This window comes from Carassius gibelio, chromosome A17 (genome assembly GCF_023724105.1).
Source record: "Carassius gibelio isolate Cgi1373 ecotype wild population from Czech Republic chromosome A17, carGib1.2-hapl.c, whole genome shotgun sequence".
In the NCBI taxonomy this organism is placed as follows: Eukaryota; Metazoa; Chordata; class Actinopteri; order Cypriniformes; family Cyprinidae; genus Carassius; species Carassius gibelio.
Genome location: NC_068387.1, coordinates 2808752 through 2831160, shown reverse-complemented (window position 1 = coordinate 2831160; position 22409 = coordinate 2808752). Strand labels below are relative to the sequence as shown.

At 36.5% G+C, this 22409-nt stretch overlaps 1 protein-coding gene across 2 annotated transcripts; it reads left to right on the top strand.

Moving 5' to 3' along the window:
• Positions 1 to 634: 634 nt before the first annotated feature.
• LOC128031380 (nucleolar protein 10) lies at positions 635 to 21902 on the top strand. 2 transcript variants are annotated; one of them, XM_052619601.1, is made up of 21 exons: positions 635 to 841; positions 2637 to 2682; positions 2790 to 2888; positions 2969 to 3046; positions 3346 to 3383; positions 5645 to 5781; positions 6488 to 6553; positions 6864 to 6924; positions 6999 to 7084; positions 9840 to 9918; positions 10009 to 10158; positions 10251 to 10317; positions 11868 to 11920; positions 13007 to 13133; positions 14805 to 14884; positions 14966 to 15064; positions 15973 to 16059; positions 16150 to 16317; positions 18220 to 18539; positions 20676 to 20778; positions 21464 to 21902. In XM_052619601.1, exons 1-21 carry the CDS (start codon positions 776 to 778, stop codon positions 21656 to 21658), a joined length of 2205 nt encoding a protein of 734 aa, XP_052475561.1. In that variant the 5' UTR covers positions 635 to 775; the 3' UTR covers positions 21659 to 21902. The 2 variants fall into 2 exon arrangements, with proteins under 2 accessions (XP_052475561.1, XP_052475560.1); XM_052619600.1 differs by having other exon boundaries at positions 636 to 841; positions 18217 to 18539.
• The last annotated feature ends 507 nt before the right edge of the window (positions 21903 to 22409 follow it).

The following is a 22409-nucleotide window of genomic DNA, read 5'->3' as shown; positions in this document are numbered from 1 at the left end:
TCCCCTATATATATATATATATATATATATATATATATATATATATATATATATATATATATATATATATATATATATATATATTATAGATTACACAATAGAACTGTAGTTAGTAATTAAATCTAGGTTACTTATTTTAGGTGATGTATTCTGACTACTTTTTGGATTACTTTTAGATTAAAGTTTTATCTAACGTTTAGTAAACTTATAATTTAACCTACCATATTGATAGAAAAAGGAAAGAGAAAAAATATATGGCCTATATATTCCTATTTTGATATCAACATTATAAGGGTTTCCCAAACTGGGCTTAATCTAAGAGTTAATCAAGAGTTGATAGAAAGCTAATAATGAATTAGATAATTAAAAATGTACTTTAAACACTTGTATTTATGTAGCTTCTGAAGTGCAGTACTGAATGGAAAAAAAAACAATGTAATCAAAATAAGAAACATTTAAACAACATAATATTGTTGAAAGGTTGACACCCCTGGCTCTCAATGCATTTTTTATGTAAATGTTAACAACAAATGTATTTATTTATTCATTAATATATTAATTTCTTCATTTATTTATTTTTATCGTAGTACATGTGTCGTTGACGTGTTTGTGGGCACTAGGAACTATTGTCGCGAGATGTGTTTGCACACGGACTTCGACCTTCGCCCTCTCACTTCCTGTTGTGTATCCACGTGGGTCCCGTGCTGATGCTAACAGTAGTGCTTCAACTTGTACATACTGTTATGATTGAAAGCTGTGTCTGATCGCTTTAGAGATGCAGGTGTCCAGCGTGAATAACGTGAAGATCTATAATCTGAGTCACGGGAAATCTCTCCCGGAGGTAACATTCTTCTTCTTTTTGTTGTTATCCAGGAGTTTGTAAACTCGGTGAATGACAGTGAAGCATGTAATCTAACATTCATCCTTAATCATGATTGAGATACTAAACACTAACCTCTTTTGATTTGTAGATGTTCACATATTGATCTGTCATTTTCAGCTAGTTCTATTAACGTTACTCCTGTTAAGATGCTAATACAACAGATATTTTGGTGTTTCACTTCACATAATATATAATGTACACAGCTATTCCGACTTTACAGACCTCTTTGAGTTAATTAGGTACTAATGTTTTAGATTGATGTACTACAGATATGTCACACGTTACATTAGTATGCTTTTTGTCAGCTTTGTCTTGAACTGGATCGTAATGATGTGAATTATGAATGTACCTCGTGTAATGCTAACATGTAAAATGTCATATTTTCGACATATTTCACTTTTTAAGAGCCTCGTAAACACTGGCAGGAATACAGACAATAGATGTCTGTGCATACAAACTTATGAAAAAAATGAACTTGCCAAGTCTGACACCTATAATAGTGAATATAAAACCATATAATATTTAAAAAAAAAAAAAAAAACCTGCACACATAATGTTCACCTTTTATTTGTATTTATATTGTATTTGTGCCTTTATACATACAATAAGTGTTACTTACCTAATTAATATTAATAAATTTAACTTTAAACAATAGGCCATCATACAATACTAGATAAAAGATTTTGAAATGTAAAGTTTTTAAGGAAGTCTCTTTAGCTCAGCTTTTTTTACTGCCTACTGTTATTTGTTTTCTATTTGAAAATGTATTCCTGCAATTTCAAAGCTATATTTTTTTGCATCATTCCTCCAGTCACATGATCCTTCAGAAATCATTCCAATATTCTGTTTTGCTGCTCAAAAAACATTTATTATTATGTTATAAACAGCAAGTCCTTTGATGAATAGAGAGTTCAGAAGAACATCATTTATCTGAAATAAAAATATTTTGTTACATTCTAAATGACTTATCACTTTTGATCAATTTAAAGCATCCTTGCTAAATAACGGTATTAATTTATATAATCTCTTCTGAAAAGAAAAGAAAAGAAAGAAGGAAATCATACTGACCTCAAGCTTTTGAATGGAACTGTATATTATTTTACAAAAGCTTTTTTTTTTTTAGATAAATGCTGATCTTTGGATCTTTCTATTCATCAAAGAATCCTGGGGGAAAAAATGTAATCAATTGTTATACATATTGATAATCAGCAAATCAGAATATTATTCTGATTTCTGAAGATCATGTGACCCTGAAGACTGGAGTAATGATGCTGAAAATACAGCTGTGCGTCACAGAAATACATTAAAGTTTTAGATGTATTCAAATAGTCAGCAGTTACTTTAAATAGTAAAAATATTGTCAAAATGTTACTGTTTTTGCTGTACTTTGGATCAAATAAATACAGGTTTGATGGGCAGAAGAGAATAAAAAAAAAAAAAATCTTACTGTTCAAAAACATTTGACTGGTAGTGTAGGCTGATTATTTTTAGGGATTGAAACAAATGTGCTTTATTCAGTATAAAGAGTCTGAAAAGTGCTCTGAGTTACTGCAGAAAAAAAAGAGCAACAACAAAAGCATGTTGCTGGAGAAGGCCTTGTTTAGTGAAGATGCAAGCTGCTTGTTTGGCAGCAGGAGGCTCTGAATCCTATCACCGTTATTGAAAAAAATTATATCGCGATACATATTAATATAGAGTTATTGTCCAGCCCTACCTGATTCTGACATAACTGTTCTTCATATGCTTACTTCAGTGGCTGTCTGATCGAAAGAAGAGAGTTTTACAGCAGCAAGATGTTGGTGAGTTCCTTTACTGATTCATGAATTATTGGCTCTGTCGCTTATAATTTCTCCTTTAAAGCATTGACCAAGACGTCAGGTAATTTCTTCAATCATATCATTAACAGACATCCAGAAGAGGATCGAGCTCATTCAGGATTTCGAGATGCCCACGGTCTGCACCTCCATCCGAGTGTCACGCGATGGCCAGTTCATTTTAGCTGCAGGTCAGTACATGAATGAGTAGATGAATGATGCTGAACTTTGCAATCATTTTAAAACTCTTTTTTTTTTTAAATGCTTTCAGGCACATACAAACCTAGAGTCCGCTGCTATGACACTTACCAGTTGTCTCTGAAATTTGAGAGGTGCCTGGAGTCTGATGGTAAGTGTTATAATCAGTGTGTAACACAAGTGAATGTGACATCATCAGCCAGTTTTATAAACACTAGTTCTAGTGGTATGGAGTCTAGGGTTCGGTTTGGGTGCTGTTGATGGTCTCTGTAATAAAACCCAGGGCACTGGTAAATATTTAATCAGAGTGTCCACACACACACACACACAACCTGAGCTCTCATTAATGATCGCTGATTACAAATAACACAACAGATGATGGCTAAAGCTGCTGGTTGATGTAATTGAGGACGTTTTGTCACTCACCACATGGTTTTATTCCCCTCACAGTGGTGACGTTTGACATCCTATCTGAGGACTACTCTAAGGTAAAACCCACACGGCCTTTATATGCTTACTTTTCTGTTTGTCTGCTGTTTTTGTTGAATGCTTGTATTACTTAATCAAATTTAAGATAGTTGCTCTTAAATATCTTAAAGGGGTCATGAACTGAGAAATCATCTTTTGACATATAAAAGGTTGTTGTACTATAAAAACTTCCTGTGAGTTTCAGAACTCAAAACCGTGTTGTTAGTCTAGAAACAGCTTATTTTGAAGTCAATCTGTTACGTCACTTTGACATAATAGTGTGGCTGAACCCCACTCCCACAGAAGATCAACACCTGCTGCTGCTGCGTTCAAGTCAGTTTAGTCGGCACTAGATGGCAGTGTACATTCTTTTAATAAATTACAAGAAAATACAACAGGGTTTGTTAACTCTGCTTACAGAAATATAAAACGTATTAATTGTTATATCGCAATCCTGTCTATCAGTTTCAACTAAAAAATTACAGTCGACAACAGATGCTGCAGTTTAAAGAAGTTTCCCACTCTTAATTACGATTTGTGGTGGCGTTCATGTGTGTTTAACTTGTAAATATGATGTATCCGACATGACTTGAATGCACCATACATCACTGCCTGTTTGGCTCCGCCCACCAATTCTATGGCACTGTCTGTTTAGCTCCACCCACCGATTCTACGGCACTGTCTGTTAAACTCCACCCACCGATTCTACGGCACTACCTGTTAAGCTCCGCCCACTGATTCTATGTTTAGCTCCAACCACATATTCTATGGCACTATCTGTTTAGCTCCGCCCACCAATTCTATGGCACTGTCTGTTTAGCTCCACCCACCGATTCTACGGCACTGTCTGTTAAACTCCACCCACCGATTCTACGGCACTACCTGTTAAGCTCCGCCCACTGATTCTATGTTTAGCTCCACCCACATATTCTATGGCACTGTCTGTTTAGCTCCGCCCACCGATTCTACCGCCCTGCCTTTTTACCTCAGCCCTCCGATTCTACGGCACCACCTGTTTAGCTCCACCCACCAATTCTACGGCCCTGCCTGTTTAGCTCCTCCCACCGATTCTACGGCACTGCCTGTTTAGCTCCTCCCACCGATTCTACGGCACTGCCTGTTTAGCTCCTTCCAACCGATTCTACGACCCTGCCTGTTTAGCTCCACCCACCAATTCTACGGCACTGGCTGTTTAGCTCCGCCCACAGATTCTACGGCACTGGCTGTTTAACTCCGCCCACATATTCTACGGCACTCGCTGTTTAACTCTGCCTACTGCATTGCACAAATTAAATAAAGCACCAAGCTCTGTTTTGGGGCTTAAAGCTCTTCACATCTGGCAACCACAAGCATGAACACTAGTGAAGACTTGTTATCAAAGCAAGATGCAAATGCCAAATTAAAAACACGTTTCAGGATAAATAACGAGCTGGCCAATATTGTGATGATTATTTTTTATTAATTGAGAGAGGTGGATATCGTTATCGAGATTAAAATATGATTAATCGTGCAGCCCTACGCGTCAGTAAGAACTTGGACCTTTGTTCGCTTTATTTTACAGCAGATTCGTTTACAAACAAGACAAAACTGAAACTGAAAGACAATGCTTTGTGTCTGTAGTGGATCTGACAGTAATGTTGCACCACCCGAGTGTGAGGAACTGTTTTATAATGTGGTCACTGTTGCTTTGTATGTACTGAATATTTTTGAGTTTTAACCTAAATCACCACAGCTTCCATCTTTATGCCTATTTAAACAGTACAAAATAATAAAAAGGGCAGTTAATGACCCCTTTAAATGGAAAACAAAAGTCTTCAATATCATTTAAGAGGTTTTTGGGGGACAGAATACAGTGGTACATCCGAGTGTGGTTATTAAAATGAAAATGGTGATTATTTCATTTAATAAATGTATGCACCAGCATGTTTCAAGTCCAAACACTGTGCATTTGTGCCAAACCTACGATCTGCTTTTGATGATTTATGAGTGTTTACTTCGTTGTTTATTTTGTAATATGTCATATGTTGTATGTGTGCATATTTCCGCCCCCTTCTTTTCAAATGTTAATTTTTGGTTTAGTAGCTATATTCATCTTATTTGTGCAGAGGCGCTGTCATCGTGAGGTCAAATCTGAGGACAAAATATTGAAATATCAATATATTACTGTCCTTCTCCATGTGATACGAGATTCCCTCTTCCTAGTTTGAGAGTTGGTGTGTTGTGATGTGACAAGAAAAGCAAATAAAGAGAGATTTGTCTGGTTTTGTCTTTGTTTTTCCAGCTAGTGTTTCTGCATATAGACCGCTATGTGGAATTCCACTCTCAGCACGGCCATTACTACAAGACCCGCATCCCAAAGTTCGGCCGGGATTTTTCCTACCACTACCCTTCCTGTGATCTCTACTTTGTGGGTGCCAGGTAAGAGGCCACGCCGAAAATCACGTTATCTACGTCTATTCACACCAAGAGCAAATATTTACTGCCTACTGTACTGTTTTCATTTCTTTCTAACTTTCGATTCATCACAGAATGCTTAAAATGTATCCATTTCCACAAAAATGTAGTTTTCAACATTGATAATAATTAAAAATGTTTCTTGAAGTAAATCATCATATCAGAATGATTTCTGAATATCATGTGACACTGAAGACTGGAGGAATGATGCTGAAAATACAGCTGTGCATCACAGAAATACATTACATAATGCAATATATTCACATAGAAAACACTTATTTTAAATTGTAATAATATTTCACAGGATTAGTGTTTTTACTGTATTTTTTTTATCAAATAAAAGCAGCCTTGGAGAGAAAAAAAGATCTTAAAATAATTCCTACTGACCCCAAACTTTTGAACAGTTTAATATTTGTGTAATATTTCTATCAGTTTGTTTACGTAGCGGTGTAATAAGCTTGCACATGATGTTATCAGTACATTAGTGAATTGAAATTTTAGTTGCATGGTGATTTGCTTTGGAAGGAGTGACATCTGTCCATCCGTTTTTCTGAATAGACCTTTCATCTGCGATTCATTTTGATTTTAGACCCAGTTTGTGCAGACCCTGTTAGCTGTATGAGCCGTTTTGTTTTCTCAATGAAGTGCATGTGTTGTGTTTGTGCTGTAGCTCCGAGGTCTTCAGACTGAATCTGGAACAAGGCCGCTTCCTGAACTCCTTACAGACCGATGCAGCGTGAGTATCTGACCAGCACAGGGCGCTAGTTCACCGCTGTGGCTGTGCTTGTGTGATGGAAACCTGTCTTTCTGGTCCCTCTCTCCATACTGACAAACACACTCCTGCTGGTTGAAATGTTTTGTGTATACAGCCGTGCAGTTAATTAAAGCACACTATCATTGAATTTCCTTCTGATAGCTTTTAAAACATGATGCATAAAAAAAGGAATAGAAAATGTTGTTTATAACATTTCGAGCAGGTTTCATCTGATACATTGATCCCAGTAGATTAGTTGCGTATGAATTGTAAAGCTCTCATGTCTTCACAGAGAAATCAACGTGTGTGACATCAACCCTGTTCATCAGTTATTTGCTGCAGGAACATTAGAGGTTGGTGTTTAACTCCGTCATGTAGGACTGGTGTTTGTGTGTGTGTGTTAATGTATGTGTGTGTGTGTCTGAAGGGCAGAGTGGACTGCTGGGACCCTCGTGTCCGGAGTCGCGTGGCTGTTTTGGACTGTGCTCTCAGCAGCATCACTGACGGAACAGAGTAAGTTTACATGCATCTCTGTTATACTCTTATACAGCATGAAGAAATGTTTCACCATTCATCCAACTATCAATAACATTTTTACTCGCCATTTTGTGTTTTATTATTCATAAGACTTTCTTTATTTTCCATTAGCACATTAGAAATGTTCAGTTCTTTCCCTGTGCAGTAAAATCAAACAAGTGTTTGTCCTTCAAAGCTGTTGCTAACACTTTATTTTATGGTCTCTTAACTAGTTTCTTACTAGCATGCATCTTACTAGAATATTAGCCGTTTATAATTACTACTTAAGCACAAATTAATGCCTTATTCTGCATCCCTGATCCTACCCAATACCTAAACATAATAACTATCTTACTAACTATTAATAAGCAGCAACTTAGGAATTTGTCGAGAGGAGAAGTTGTAGTTAATAGTGAATAAGTGTTTGCTATTCTAAAGTGTTTCCAAGCAGTCATATGGCTTCAGAAGAGATAGATATCCAGGCTTATAATCTCTGTGTCATAAACATTTAATTCATTAGATTTAGAGTTGTTCCGATTCCGATACTAGTATCGGAAATATCTCCGATACCACAACAAATTCTGGCATCGGCATCGGCGAGTACATGAACCCATATACCGATCCGATACCATTTTCTTAAAAAAGACCTAGTTATGACCGCAAGCTTTGCCTAACCGCTGCACGGTTCTTCTTCGCTGCTCAAAATGCATTGAAAACACAGGAAGTTGTGCTGTGTTGCCACAAGCAACCCCTGTTTAGAGCAGCGAAGAAGAAATGAAAACGCGTTAGCAGCCCTTATCTATATATGACTGGATCACTCATCACATTCTAAACTGCCAAAAGACAGTGAAGCCGCTACTATATTATAGATCAGTGGTTAGCAGTATGTCTCTGTAGTACCGGTAGTTACAGACTCTCGAGTATATTCAGTACCGGCAACTGCGTTCAGTCGCTTCCGTGTAAGTCAAAACGCAGGGCTCCAGACAGTAGCCGAATATATACTAGTGTCTGTGAATATTAAACTGCAAAATACTATTTAAATATTACTCCCGCAAAATCTACATCTCTGTGGGTGACTGGCACAGATGCGCGAGAGCTCGCTGTTTTGTAGTCTCTGCTGTGTGTCATGAGGACACGAACGCATAAACCGTCACTTCATGAGAATTTACCGTTTCATTTGAGAATACTGTCATATCATAAACACAGACACTCAAAGATCTTCATGGCAGCCCATTAAAATAAATGTTTGGTTTACATGAGTAAATTGACAATATATAAAGCTACTGTTGTAGCCTACAGTAATAATAATACATCTCTATAATAATAATAATTATGCCTAGATGGTTGCTTGTTTTTTACTTGTTTTTTACTTGTTAGAGATTATCTGATTAATAGATCTTTTTTTTATATTCCTAGACTTATTTGTTGCAGTTTTTTTTATACAGTTATATTGTAAAACTTAAATACCTTTTTTAGTTTGCGGTGTTAGATTTTTGGCTGCATTTGAAGTTCTTTTTTGCATAAGAAAATAAATAATACTGTCAAATTCATGTTAGATAATAAAAATACTGTAATAAATACAGTAGTTCACCATGTATTTGTTCATGTTTTATTGAGGGATCTGTCTGAAGCACACCATAAAAAAATTCTAGCAATTTACACAGGGCTAGTAGTATATACAGCTATACAGATATACACCCAGGTATCGGATCAGTACTCGGTATCGGCCGATACCCTGAGCCCAGGTATCGGAATCGGTATCGGGAAGAGAAAAAGGGTATCGGAACATCTCTAATTAGATTATGATCAACCCTGTAAAGATGGACAGAAAACTCTTGATTTTTAGAAAAGGAACAATTGATTGAACGTTTCGGCCAAATCCTTTAAAAAAAATAGGTAAGACTTTATACTAAGGTTCTGTTTAGTTTAAACACGAGCAAACAATAAACAATACATTTATTACAGTAATTGTTATTATTAGTTCATGTTAATAGTGCATTAACTAAATGTTAACAAGCACAACTTTAGATTTTAACAATGCATTAATAAGTGTTGAAATAACCATTGGCTATGATTAATAAATGCTGTAGAAGTGTTCATGTCAGTTAAAGTTAACTAATGAACCTTATTGTAAAGTGTTACCAAAAATGTATCAAATTTGCATGTTTTTTGGCTCATATAGTATGATATATCAAAGAAAAGTAGATCAGTTTTATTCAGAGGCTCAAATGGAGCAGAAACATGAAGTTTGATGCAGATGCTTGTAATGTGAATCCAGGAGATCTGTATAACAGTACAGCAGATACTGACAAAATTATATAAATATCAGCCATCACTATATCTCCAATAATATGTCTTCATAAGATGATATTGAGATGCTTAGTTTGCTGATCAAAACATATATAATGCAATGCAATATAATGATGATCAAACAAACGCTCCTCAAAAGATCCTGATGATCAGATTTGAACATGATTTTATCAAGTGAAGCAAAGCTGCTCCAGATCAATCTTAATGTTTTTTAGCTTCTTCTGCTCCCCAAAGCTGCATAGATTTGGTCTAAATGGATTAAAGAAAAACCGTAATGGTGCAAAATATAGTTTTAAATGAAAAGAAGTGTTTTCTTTTAGGATGTAATGCATACTGTGCTCCAAAGCTGGATTCTCAGCTTCATTTCTCCAGTCTAATACTGTCATCAGTCAAAGAACATGAGGAATAACCTCTTCCTCGTGTGTTTTTCTCTTGTTTGAAGGGTGGACGGGCTGCCGTCCGTCAGCGCTCTGAAGTTTAATGGCTCTCTGGGCATGGCGGTGGGCACCAGCACTGGACAGGTCAAGATTGGGTCTCACATTGAGGAGATTCCTCTTCAGATTTACGCTGCTCAGTGCTGGTTTTGACTTGAAGTGGTGATGTGTCCTCAGGTTCTCGTCTATGATCTTCGTTCTTCGCGTCCTCTGCTGGTTAAAGATCATTACTACGGGCTGCCCATCAAGTCCCTTCACTTCCACAACCAGCTGGACCTGGTGCTCTCCGCCGACTCCAAAATCATCAAGATGTGGAATAAAGACAACGTAAGTCCGGCTTTTATATCCAGACGTCCAGCAATGAAGCTTCAAAGGAAAAGCATCAAATGCGTGACCTTTTTTTAATCTCTTAATTTCAGGGGAAAGTCTTTTCCTCCATCGAACCGCAGACCAACATCAATGACGTGTGTCTCTACCCCGGCTCCGGTTAGTTCACCACAACAAGATACGACTTCATTTCTAACTGACCCCTTCAAATCCAAAGCTTTTCGTGGCATGCATACTGAAAGATGCCAACATAAACTGTGTAGCATATTTAGAAACGATAATCCTTCTCTTACTGGAAAGCAGACCGAACTGATTGATCTCATCTTGCTCTCAGAACGGGAATATTATTTTAGGATGTGACTGTCTCTTAAAAAAGCAAATTGCAAGTCATGTATCTGCAGCATATCTTCAGCAAAACACTAAAAACCCTTATTAAACAAAAAAACGAATCTAATATTCACTTTATTATGTAATATCCACCTTATTTGCAACTCATAAACAAGCAATGCTCTGTGAATGTGCCAGACGTCTGAATTATTAGATTTAGGTTTATAATTAGAAGAATGTTTTAAACCGTAAAACTATTTACAATACAAACCTGTGTTTTCATAATTATGACCATGCATTAAAATAATATGATGAGAAATACTGAATCAAGCAGCATAACAAGCTGAAATGGATGTGAATGACACAGAAAGCTCAGGGTTAGCAGGGGAAATTATTATATTGTAGGATTTTTATTTTAAAGGATTGAAGAAAATGTTTTGATTTGTCAAATAGTTTTTAAAGATCGAAGTTTGCACATATGTAAGTGATCATGTGCAGTCAGCCAGTTATCATACAATTAAAGAGTGCTTTCAGAAATGAGTCTTGAGCAGCAAATCAGAATGATTTCTGAAGATCATGTGACACTGATGATGCTGAAAATACAGCAAAATATCTTCACAATAGCAAAATGGTTATTTTAAATTTATAATAGTTCCACAGTATTGCTGATTTTACTGTATTTAAAAAAAAATCTAATTAACATCATTCAAAAACATAAAAAAAATCACGTCAACCTCGAACTTTTGAACAGTAGTGCACATTCTTAATCCTCATTCATTTTTATTGTTATTTTCAATGTCAAAAATAATTAAGTATTTGCAAAATAGCGATAAATATGTCAATGCATGTATGAAATTGGTTTTAATTATGCATTGCAACTTCTTGCAACACCTATACAAAGTATTGTATTTTAATATCTCACGGACCATTTCATACAGTTTTCAGCTCTTAATGAAATTTGTGAAAGTCAGTGTCAACTGTAGCAACCAATCACACCATTAGAAACAACAACTGGTCAAAAACAGTTAATTAAAACCAGTACTACATAACAGATGGCATGCACATAAAATCAATAACTACACAGGCTAGTGTGAATGAATGACAATGGCAATATACTTTTTTTTAATTAAAATGACAAGACATATTTAATGTGTTTTTTATAAGTCAAATGCACCCTTGGTGAACATGAAAAACATGACCAGAATCTTCTGAATGGTGGAGTGACCAGAAGCTGTGTGTTGTTCATGAGGAGTGCATTATATTTACACCGCTGGAGTGTGACTCTCTCTATATACATCAGCTGACTCACTGTGTATGAGCGTTTTGTGTCCCATCAGTGGTGTGTTTGTTTTCTAATTGCTGTTTTGTGACTCATTTTACAGGGATGCTCTTCACTGCCAATGAGGATCCCAAAATGAACACCTTTTACATCCCTGTGAGTACCTGTAAAAATCAGCCGATGCTTGGAGCACATTTTGTTCCTCGTTTCTTGATTAGTCATGGTTCATCTGTTTACAGCTTGTTCCACCAGCTACACCTTTTCCTGTCTTTCTAAGTAAAAGCAAGACCTCCTGTGCTTTTACAGTGTTTATAGTTAACAGAGCGATGGTAGTTAAGGGCGGCCGAAACGTTTCTGAGAAACTATGTACTGATCCAGACCTGCACATGATATAACTCTGTGTTTAACAATATAAGACCGTGTGTGTGTGTGTGTGTGTTTGAGGTGAGTGTACACACACACACACACGTGAGAGATCAAACAAAACACGGTTGAGTGAATCTCTGAAGAAAAATCCTGCTCACATTTCACAACAATCTCAAAAGAAGAAAACATTCAATAATAATTTGTGAAACGGAGGCCTGTTTTCACATTTCACATTGACATATCACAATATGTTTTCCATTTATCATTTGCTATTGATATTTATCAGTGTTCATAACACAAGTCAATGTGTCCCACGTGTTTGTAAGCGCTCAAGAATCAACGTAAACGACTCTTAATTCACGCTGGCATGAAAACATTTCTTCCAAATTATGTGTTATACATAATTTTTTTATATTATACACGTATATTTTTTCCCTGGCTTCTGTGTTTCAGGATTTAAAATACATATTTTCATTAAAAATGGTGTCTTAACTCACTTTCCTATTCAGTTATTATTTGAAATAATAATAACAAGAATGAATAAAACTTTAACAATTTCATAATTTAAAATGTAATCAAATAGCAATTGATCTACTGATTCATTAATAATGAGATCTGATGGTTTGCAGTGAAGAGCTTCGAGGGCTTTCTTTTATTTTTTTATAGTTCATTTCTAAATCAGCTTGTATTGTTGGCAGTCACTACAGATATTGCCATTATGGATCCTTCTTCCACATTAACTCACAATGAGCTTGATTGTCATTAAAGTGCAGTCTTAATGGCTCAGAAATCTAGTCTTCATCCAGTTATCACCACAGTTTTGTTGAGATGCATCCTTGTTTCGAGAGGCTGTTCCTCATCTTCCTCTGTCTCCAGGCTCTCGGTCCGGCTCCACGCTGGTGCTCCTTCCTGGATAACCTGACCGAGGAGCTCGAGGAGAACCCAGAGAGCACCATCTATGACGACTACAAGTTTGTAACACGCAAAGACCTGGAGAACCTGGGTAAGTCTGTCTCTTTCTGTATCTGTATCTGAGTCTTCAGTTATAGTTCATCACTCAGGAGCATGTTTTGTCATGTGCGTCTGCTCATAAAGTATTGACTAAGGGAACATTCCTGTAGTTGCATGAGGTGAGCTTGCAAGCGCTGATCAGAGAATGATGCATAGTAAAGATGATCAGAGAGGAGTCTGTTAGGACAGAGTCAGGCCTGCAGCGGTGATGAGGTTCAGTTCAGTTTCGTTTTCACATTTGAACCGAACATGCTCTTGAGAAACCAATGAAATGAAGAACCCAGGCACGCAAGTCGATAAACTCAAATAAGATGCTGACTCAGTATAGTTGTAATATACAAAATAAATTCTAGGTAGCTCTTTACAGTGAGGTCACATTAGTTAACATATTAAACCTGATCCTCATGTGAAGCGATTGTGTCTCTGCAGAAGACTTGGACTGAACCACTCAGTTACTTTTACAAAATGTTTAAAGCTTAAAAATGTTGATTACGTGGACAAATAATGAGAGAATATCAAAAGTATTGTCATTTGTGTTTGGAAGAAAATGGAAACTGTGTTAGGGTTGTGCCGATAGACGATAGTACGATGTATCAACGATAGTCAAGACCATATAAGGCTCTTTCTCCTATTCATGGATTAAACTAAAATAATAATTATTTTTATGTTTATTAGGCGGCCTATTATAATTTGCCTCTCAAACTGCCCAGCTATTTCACTTCAGCACCGCATTTCTCACACACACACACACACACACGCGTTTGTTTTTGTGTAAAGTGGGTTCATCCCATAGGTGTAATTGTTTTTATACTGTAGAAACTGTATATTCTATGGCCCTTCACAAACCCTACACCTAACCCTAACCCTAACAGGAAACTTTGTGCATTTTTACTTTCTCAAAAAAAACCTAATTCTGTATGATTTGTAAGCGATTTGAAAAATGGGGACATGGGTTATGTCCTCATAAGTCACCCTCTCCTTGTAATACCTGTGTCATACCAGAGACTATTATACGGAGTTGTGTCCTGATATGACACAAAAACAAGAGCACACACACACACACACACACACACACAATAAAAGAGTCTCCATCCATAAACAGACGTACATCGTCTGCAGATATCATGTATTTCATTGCACTTTAATAAGTAATCCGAACGGCCTGTATATGTTCAATATTTTAACGAGCCCTCACTAACTGAGTTTAATGCCACAGTTATGTTATCTCATTGTTGTTACACTGTATGACTAGTGTATCATTTCAATTCAACTTTACTCCAAATATATGAACTTACCTGTTTTAAATACTTTATATTTAACGTGTTCGTTTATGCCCAATATTAGTGTTAAACTGCTGGACTTTAACAGAAATCTACTATTTTTTTTTTACCGTTGACTGATTTTGCAGAACATTTAGACTGATGTCACAGGACGCGTGATATGACAGTTGCGCCCGACAATATATGAACTAGCTGTTTTATATACAGTATTTTTTTTTTATTTAACGTTAGTTTATAAGTATGTTTGAAAGTATTTATTTATTTTTTTTTGGGAAGAATGTTGTGTTATAGCAGTACTGTTTGTGCTAACGGTGTTGTTCTTTGCGATTCTTGAACTTTAGTTGCATTTGCTGACACGTTGCTTGTTGTTTTCCTCCTGTAAGGTCTGACGCATCTGATTGGCTCTCCTCTGCTCAGGGCCTACATGCACGGCTTCTTCATGGACATCAGGCTCTACCACAAGGTGCAGATCTGGCTCTTCTGTTTGTTCATGTTTTTGGCTTTTAAATGCGGACTCGTGTTTAATTCCTGTGCGTTGGCGTAGGTGAAGACCATGGCGAACCCGTTCGCTTATGAAGAGTACCGTAAGGACAAAATCCGGCAGAAGATCGAGGAGTCTCGAACTCAGAGAGTGCAGCTCAAGGTGAGGCTTGACACGTTCAGTGTGTGATGAAGAACACAGGAGCGCTGGTGAGAAGAAATCAGTAGCACTTCATCATACAGTCCTGTTCCTACTACGTACTTATTATAGTAAATACAATAACTATGTAATAACTAGGTACTACTCCTACAACATGTAGTTACCTTGTATTACCAGAACAAATACAATGTAAGGACACATACTGTAAAATAAAGTGCAACCAGAAATCATGTTACAAAAACTACAAAATACTAATTTCAGCAGTTTAGTTAGCCAGTGTTGTGTTGGGTCCCAATGAAATTTTTTATTTTATTTCCAGTTAAATTTTTCTGGAATCTGTGTAATAATTGAGTCATTTTTAGTCATCAAAAAGCATGTTTGATTTATTGAGATTATGAAACTTATATAAGTTAACAACACGTTACTGTGATTTCCATTTCATTCCATTTTAATAGTTTAAATTGTAATAATTAAAAGCATACGATTTTAATAAATGTAATAAATGCATTCTATTAAACCAATTGAGTTAATTTAGTAGTTAGTTCAAATGCTTGTATGTTTTTAAAGACAGTGGTAATCACATGAATTCATAAAACATTAATTTAATGAATTTATTGATTTATTTTTGCTGCATGTTAAAATAAAAAAATGGAAGAAACATTGTGATATATTTTTATTATTATTATTATTATTTTTATTATTATTATTATAACTATAGCTTTGGGAAGTAGATTCTAGTAATATTGAGTTTGTGTGCATGTCTGATGATAGCAGCTCTGAGAGGAAGTTGATGTGACTCTTCAGAGATCATTCACACACACTTCATATACTGTGATTTGATTAGGTGCACACTTCAAGCCGCAGTAAGTTCCTCGTGTCTCATCGGTGCTCTGACTTGTTGTCTTCAACAGAAGCTGCCCAAGGTCAATAAGGAGCTGGCCATGAAACTCATGGAGGAAAGTGAGCTTTCGACCAGGAAGAAGAAGAAAAAGGGCAATGTGAGCAATGTTTCTCTCACACGTTTCCACATGGATGGACTGCAGAAATGTTTTAGACAAGTCTCACTCATTTTCTGTTTTTCCTTCAAGGCCGTAGCCAATCTCCTGACGGACGACCGTTTCAAGGTGATGTTCGAGAACCCTGAATACCAGGTGGACGAGCGGAGCGAGGAGTTTCGGCTGCTCAACCCCATCGTGTCTAAAGTGGGTGAAAAGAGGAGGCAGAAACTCAGCCAGCTTGTTCAGCAAGAGGAGCAGGTACACAACACACTCTCTAATTCAACACTCTTCACAGACGCTTTTACACTTTTTACCATAGGCTTTATTTCAGAATTTCATTGATGGAATGATATAAAATGGCATTAAAAATTCATAATGGTGATTAATAGTTAATAAAAGTTTGGGGCCTGTAAGATTTTTAAATGTTTTTGAAAGAATCTCTTATGCTTACCAAGGCTGCATTTATTGAGTTAAAAATGTGATAAAATTGTGAAATATATTTAGATAGAAAATAGTCATTTTAAATTGTAGTAATATGTTGGGATGTAATTGATTCCTGTGATCAAAGCTGTATTTCCAGCATCATTACTCCAGTCTTCAGAGTCACATGATCTTCAGAAATCTGATTTGCTGCTATCATCAGTTGTGCTGCCCAATATTTTTGTGCAAACCATGGTACATTTGTTTTCAGGATTCTCTGATGAAAAGAATGGTACTTATTTTTTTATTTAATTAAATGCATCCTTGCAGAGTAGAAGTATGATTGCAGACTGTTGAGCTCGTGCTGAACACAACGCTGCCAGTCATTTCTCATGTCAGACATAAAACATGTGATTATTTGCCTCGGACTGTCTGAACGTTCCTCGTTGGGGCAGTTTCAGATGCCTTTGCAGACCAGGGTTATTATAATTATTCAAACGAAAACCATAAGCAAACTTTCATTTCCTGAAATAAAATAAATGTAAACTGAAATCAGCTAGCTGCCAGTGTAGCATTTCCAGTTTCTATTTCTTTTATTTATCAATCTCATTCGTTCCCAAACCAGAGGTCACTAAAGATTTACGAGGGCTCACAAAGTTCATTCTGGTTTGAGGGATAAAAAATAGGGACGAAACGGTTTGATGATAAACCAAGATTAAATTCCGGATGGTTAGTATTGCCATTTAATATTTTAAAATATAATTAAAATTTTTAATTAAAAAGTTTTTTTTTTTTTGTTAGATTTGTTATTTTTTAGATAATTTATTTAATGGTTAAAAAACGTTACATTTAAAAGTATTTTCTGACTAATACTGAATTATTTCAAGGTTTACATGGCTTATTACAATTTATTTTATAGAAAACAGTACTTTTGAAGAATACACAAAATATAATTAAAACCATATTTATCAAGGTTTGAAAAAAAACTTTTTTTCTTCTTTTTTTTAATACAATGCACTTAGTACAGTTGTAAAATGTTTCTTATAATTAACAATAATAAATATTGTTATTATTATTATTATTATTATTAATAATAATAGTAATAATAATATAACAATGTAATCCCACTCATAGCTGTCTGGATTGAAGAATGTCAGGCAGCAGTTTTAGAAAATACTTTGATTATATTCATAAGTAACTTAACTTGGACCCTGATCAAATTTTACCAATTCAGAAATATGAATCTAATCTGTAATAATATTTCACTGATGATAGCGATGTAGATGGCAAGGTTCTGTTTAATCTAATTATAAAAATAAAAAAGAAACTTTGGTGACATGTAGTGCAGCATGTAGATGACTGTCATGGCAATTTTCCATTTCAATTAAATGTATAAGACAAAAGTCTCTTGAAAACTTATTTTCCTTTCATTCAGCGTTGGCTGTGGGCTGCAACAAAGACTGCATCAAATCCAGATGCTTTGATCTCATCCGATCATAATGCATATTCAACATCTGTTCATTTAAGCTGCCTAACTACTGTATGTCCTCCAGATGCGCTGCTGCAAACGAGCTAAAATAACATTTCCTGTCTCACACTTGTCTTGCACATACACATTAAATGATTTCCTGTTATCTCTCAGCACATTGAAAACTCTTTAGTACAGTGAAGCAAATAATAGAGAAAAGAAAGTTTCCTCCCAATGACACGCTGAGATCTCTGTCCTGATCTCTCCAGCAGGATGAGGAAGAGGAGGAGGTGGAGGGCCGTGGCAGCTCCGAGGAAGAGGAGAGCTCTGATGATGATGATAAGAGCTGGGTGGAGGAAGTGAGGGAGCAGCGGCGTCTTCTACGGGCCGAGGAGCGGGAGCGCAGTTTCAACCAGAGGAAAGAGAGGAGGCAGCAGGACCGTGACACCAGCTTACAGAGCCCCGACCCGGTCAGGGGCCGCCGGCAGGAGCCCCACAGCCAGAGCCAGAGTCAGCCCAGGTTCTACCAGATCAAAGCAGGGGAGGAGTTTCGCAGCTTCGGTGACGTGGCCCGCAAGCAGAAGATGCAGAAGTGAGTGACTCCTCTCATAGATCATTTTGAAATCTCTTACACAGGCCTTCTCTGGGTGTTAAAAGGCTTAATTCACCCTTCCACCATTAATAGCTTCCTTAAATTGGAGCAGAAGATTATGACGTTATGGCATTGAATGTTTCATGCACTGCAAAAAATGAATCATTCTCATTGTTATCTGAACATCCTTAAAGGGTTAGTTCACCCAATAATCATTAATAACTCACCCTCATGTCGTTCCAAACCCGTAAGACCTCCTCTTTATCTTCAGAACACAGTTTAAGATATTTTAGATTTAGTCCGAGAGCTCTCAGTCCCTACATTGAAACTGTGTGCAAGGTATACTGTCCATGTCCAGAAAGGTAATAAAAACATCATCAAAGTAGTCCATGTGACATCAGAGGGTCCGTTAGAATTGTTGAAATCGTTGTTGCTTGTATGGACATGGCTCGCATCATGTGAGGAATATACGAGCCAAGCTGAGCGCCTCGAGCTCCTGACAGATTTTGCCCAGTGTATAGGCTCTCCCATATTACAACCACGTCACACATGCTAGATCTGTGTATAATATCTCTGTGGCTACTAGGTGACCCCATACCGTATGGAAACATATTCTGCTGAGTCTCAGTACCTCCAGGATTACGAGGAGTTTTTCTGATTGATTTTATGGCGACTTCTCAAAATTTGTGCCAGTATTTTCAGCATTTCTTGTGTTGTTTTGCAGATTAAATATACCACAAATAACATTGTTCTAACTGTTCTGTTACCTTTCTGACCTCAAGAATCATTGGGCTCTGTTATTTAAAAAAAAAAAAAAAAAAGAGCGATAGCGATCACTGAAAGAAATGAAAAGATAACCACAGTCGGGAACCCTATATCATATTTCATAAATTCATATCTAAGGACTCTAAATTATCATCATAGGCAAAACTTTGTTAAAAGAAAGCTCTACAACATGATCAAAATCATTAGAAAAATAATGTTGAAATGTTTCATATAATGATACAACTTGCTATCATTGTAGCGATGAATAGCATACTGTTATAAAAATCACATGAATTAACATTTTTGGCCATATAAATAAGTGCACCAAATTGCTATTTTTGCTCAAAATTGAGCCTTTTTTAAATTTTATTTTTAATTTTTTATATCACTTTTTGGGCAATAAAAGCATTGTGTATTAAGTATCTGAAAAAAAAGCAAGTTTTTCTTTTAAGGTTTTTTTTTTTTAAGGTTTAAAAAAGTTTCATTATAATTATTTTCTCATTATTACTATTCTTATAACAAGTTAGTATTTTATAATATAACAAAAAAAAACACTTTAAACCTAACAGTACTTTTGAAGAACACACAAAATGTATAAAGTGTTCGTTGGTTTGATACACCACTTACAGCAAATTAAATTCTGAACTTCTGAAGTTGTATTTTCAGACTGTTGGTAATGCAGCTCATAGTGAGCCAATGCTTGTACATTTAGAGAACATAGAAATGTATTGTGTTCCATCCATTTGATTTACTTGGTCTTAAAAAGGCCTTAAAGCTTTAGGTTTACCATCGTAAAAGCTACAGAAACCCTGTTAATGGGATCAAGTATACCTTGAGCTTAAATCCTGAAGTCTCCTTCCCTTCATCCTCCGCTGGGTCTATTTTCTGTCCGTGTGGCACATTCACGTGATTGATTGCTCACAGAACGATTCATCTGTCAGAGTTCACTATGAAGACTTGTGCGTAAAGCTGCATTACACAGATTCACAAAACCATCAGAGATCTAGTTTGTATGGTTACCTTTAAACCCACTCAACCCAGAGTTCACGGTTGTGTGGATCAGTGTTGAAATAACTGGATTTAGCCCATGAGAAACTGCTGAACAAGTGGTAAATGTGGATAACAGTATCTTGATTTCTTCATTGCATTCATGTGACAAAGCTGTGATTATTTGATTATAAAGAATAATTTTTGCAGCAAAGATGGTGGTGTTTTATGAGGCGAGTAGGTCCTCCACATTCACCCTTGTTTTTTTCCCTCTCTTGTTGATAATGTACAGAAGTAAAAAGATTTGCAATCACTCGTTTTATTTGAGTCATTGGACATTTGTTGCTGGATCCCTTGAGTGTGACTCTGTTTGACCTCACACAGGACGTCTCTGGAGGAGCGACTCCAGCGGGAGGAGAGCTCGGGGAGGCTGAACCTCAATGACACCGCAGTGGGAAGCAAACAGCTCACTTTCACTCTCAAGAAGGTAAGCGTGATGACGCATCTATCCTGTTTCCTCATTTTCACTGGGTGTTCATTAGTTACTGCAGCTGGTCAGATGATAGTGATTATGTACACCTAGAAATATAAACCGAGTTGGGTAGATTACTTACAAACTGTAGTCCATTACTGATCACATGATGGAAACTGTAGTTAGTAATGTAATGTAGGTTACTCAGTTTAGGTCATTTATCCTGACTACTGCTACTGCTTCTACCATATTGATATAAAAAAGCAAAGAGAAAGAACATATGCATTAAAAACCAGGGTTTCTCAAACTGGGTGTAAGAACTGCACAGGGTTTGTAAGTTAATATTGAATTAAGTCATAAAAAGGTCAAATCAATTTTTTAAACACTTGAACACTAAACACATTCATATCTCATTTGATTCCCTGTATGTCAATGTAACTATTAAGCAACATTGAACTGTGAACTTACAAATGTGTTGTTAAATTACACTGGAAAGCCACACTATTTCTAACACAGCAGAGTTATTGTTGTTCAGTCTGGTCAACTGTGCCACTGCTTTTAGTTAGTCACAACCCAACACTGATGAGATGCAGCCAAGTCATTTTTTATCCTTTTGGAACAACAACAACAAAAAATGGACAAGTTGGGGATCATTTTGGCTTTGCCATTAATTTAATAGTTATATTTGTACTTTCTTCAGACAGAGAAGCAGCGATTTCAACAACAGGCTGAACGTGACCATCATGAGGAGAGGAGGAAGATCAGACGGGCGGCTGGACACTTACATTCTCACAGAGGAGGAGGAGGAAGAGGAAGAGGAGGAGGAAGAGGAAGAGGTGGTGGAAGAGGCGGAGGAAGAGGAAGAGGCGGAGGAAGAGGAAGGAGACCCTTTTAAACTCAGGACTGATCGTGCTCATGGACGTTGACATCCAGGGCTTTTTATACAGCCTTGTCTGATCACAGACATCAATAGGAATTACTTGTTTGTTTCAAGACAATGATGCTGTCAATGATTTTGTGTGTGTGTGTGTGTGTGTGTGTGTGTGTGCGTCAGACCTCCCTTTTCCCACAACATCTCTCAATACAGTTTAAACGGGACCTTATGTTTTGTGTAGAACCTTAATACATTTTTATCAACATCTGCTCTGTCCTGTTCTGATTTACACAAACAGATCAATTTTCTTTTAGTTCCAATCATTTCTGAAATGCTTTTGATTCTTTATACAAGTTTACAACTAAATCACGGTTTGACTCATACAAAACTACTTAACCGCAGCACAGAATCAATAAACTAAAAATCAATGACGAGACAATACAACATACAATTTGATCATCAAGTAATTGTGTGAAAGGCTGACCAAAATCAATCAAGGCCATTTCCCAATTAGCTTCCAGAATTCAATCAGACCTGTTGCCACAGGTGAATAAAGTCAAGCTCCTAGCCATAGCTCAGTGAAGCGTGATAGGATGCCACCTTTGCAAATAGTCAGTTTGTGAAATTTCACCCCTGTTGGGTAATCCACCTTCAACTATAAGTGGTGTTATTGGGAAATGGAAGATTTTAGGAACAGCGGCAAATCGAAGCAGAAGACCATGTAAAGTCACTGAGTGCTGAGGCACATGGTGTGTAAAAGTCACCAGCGCTC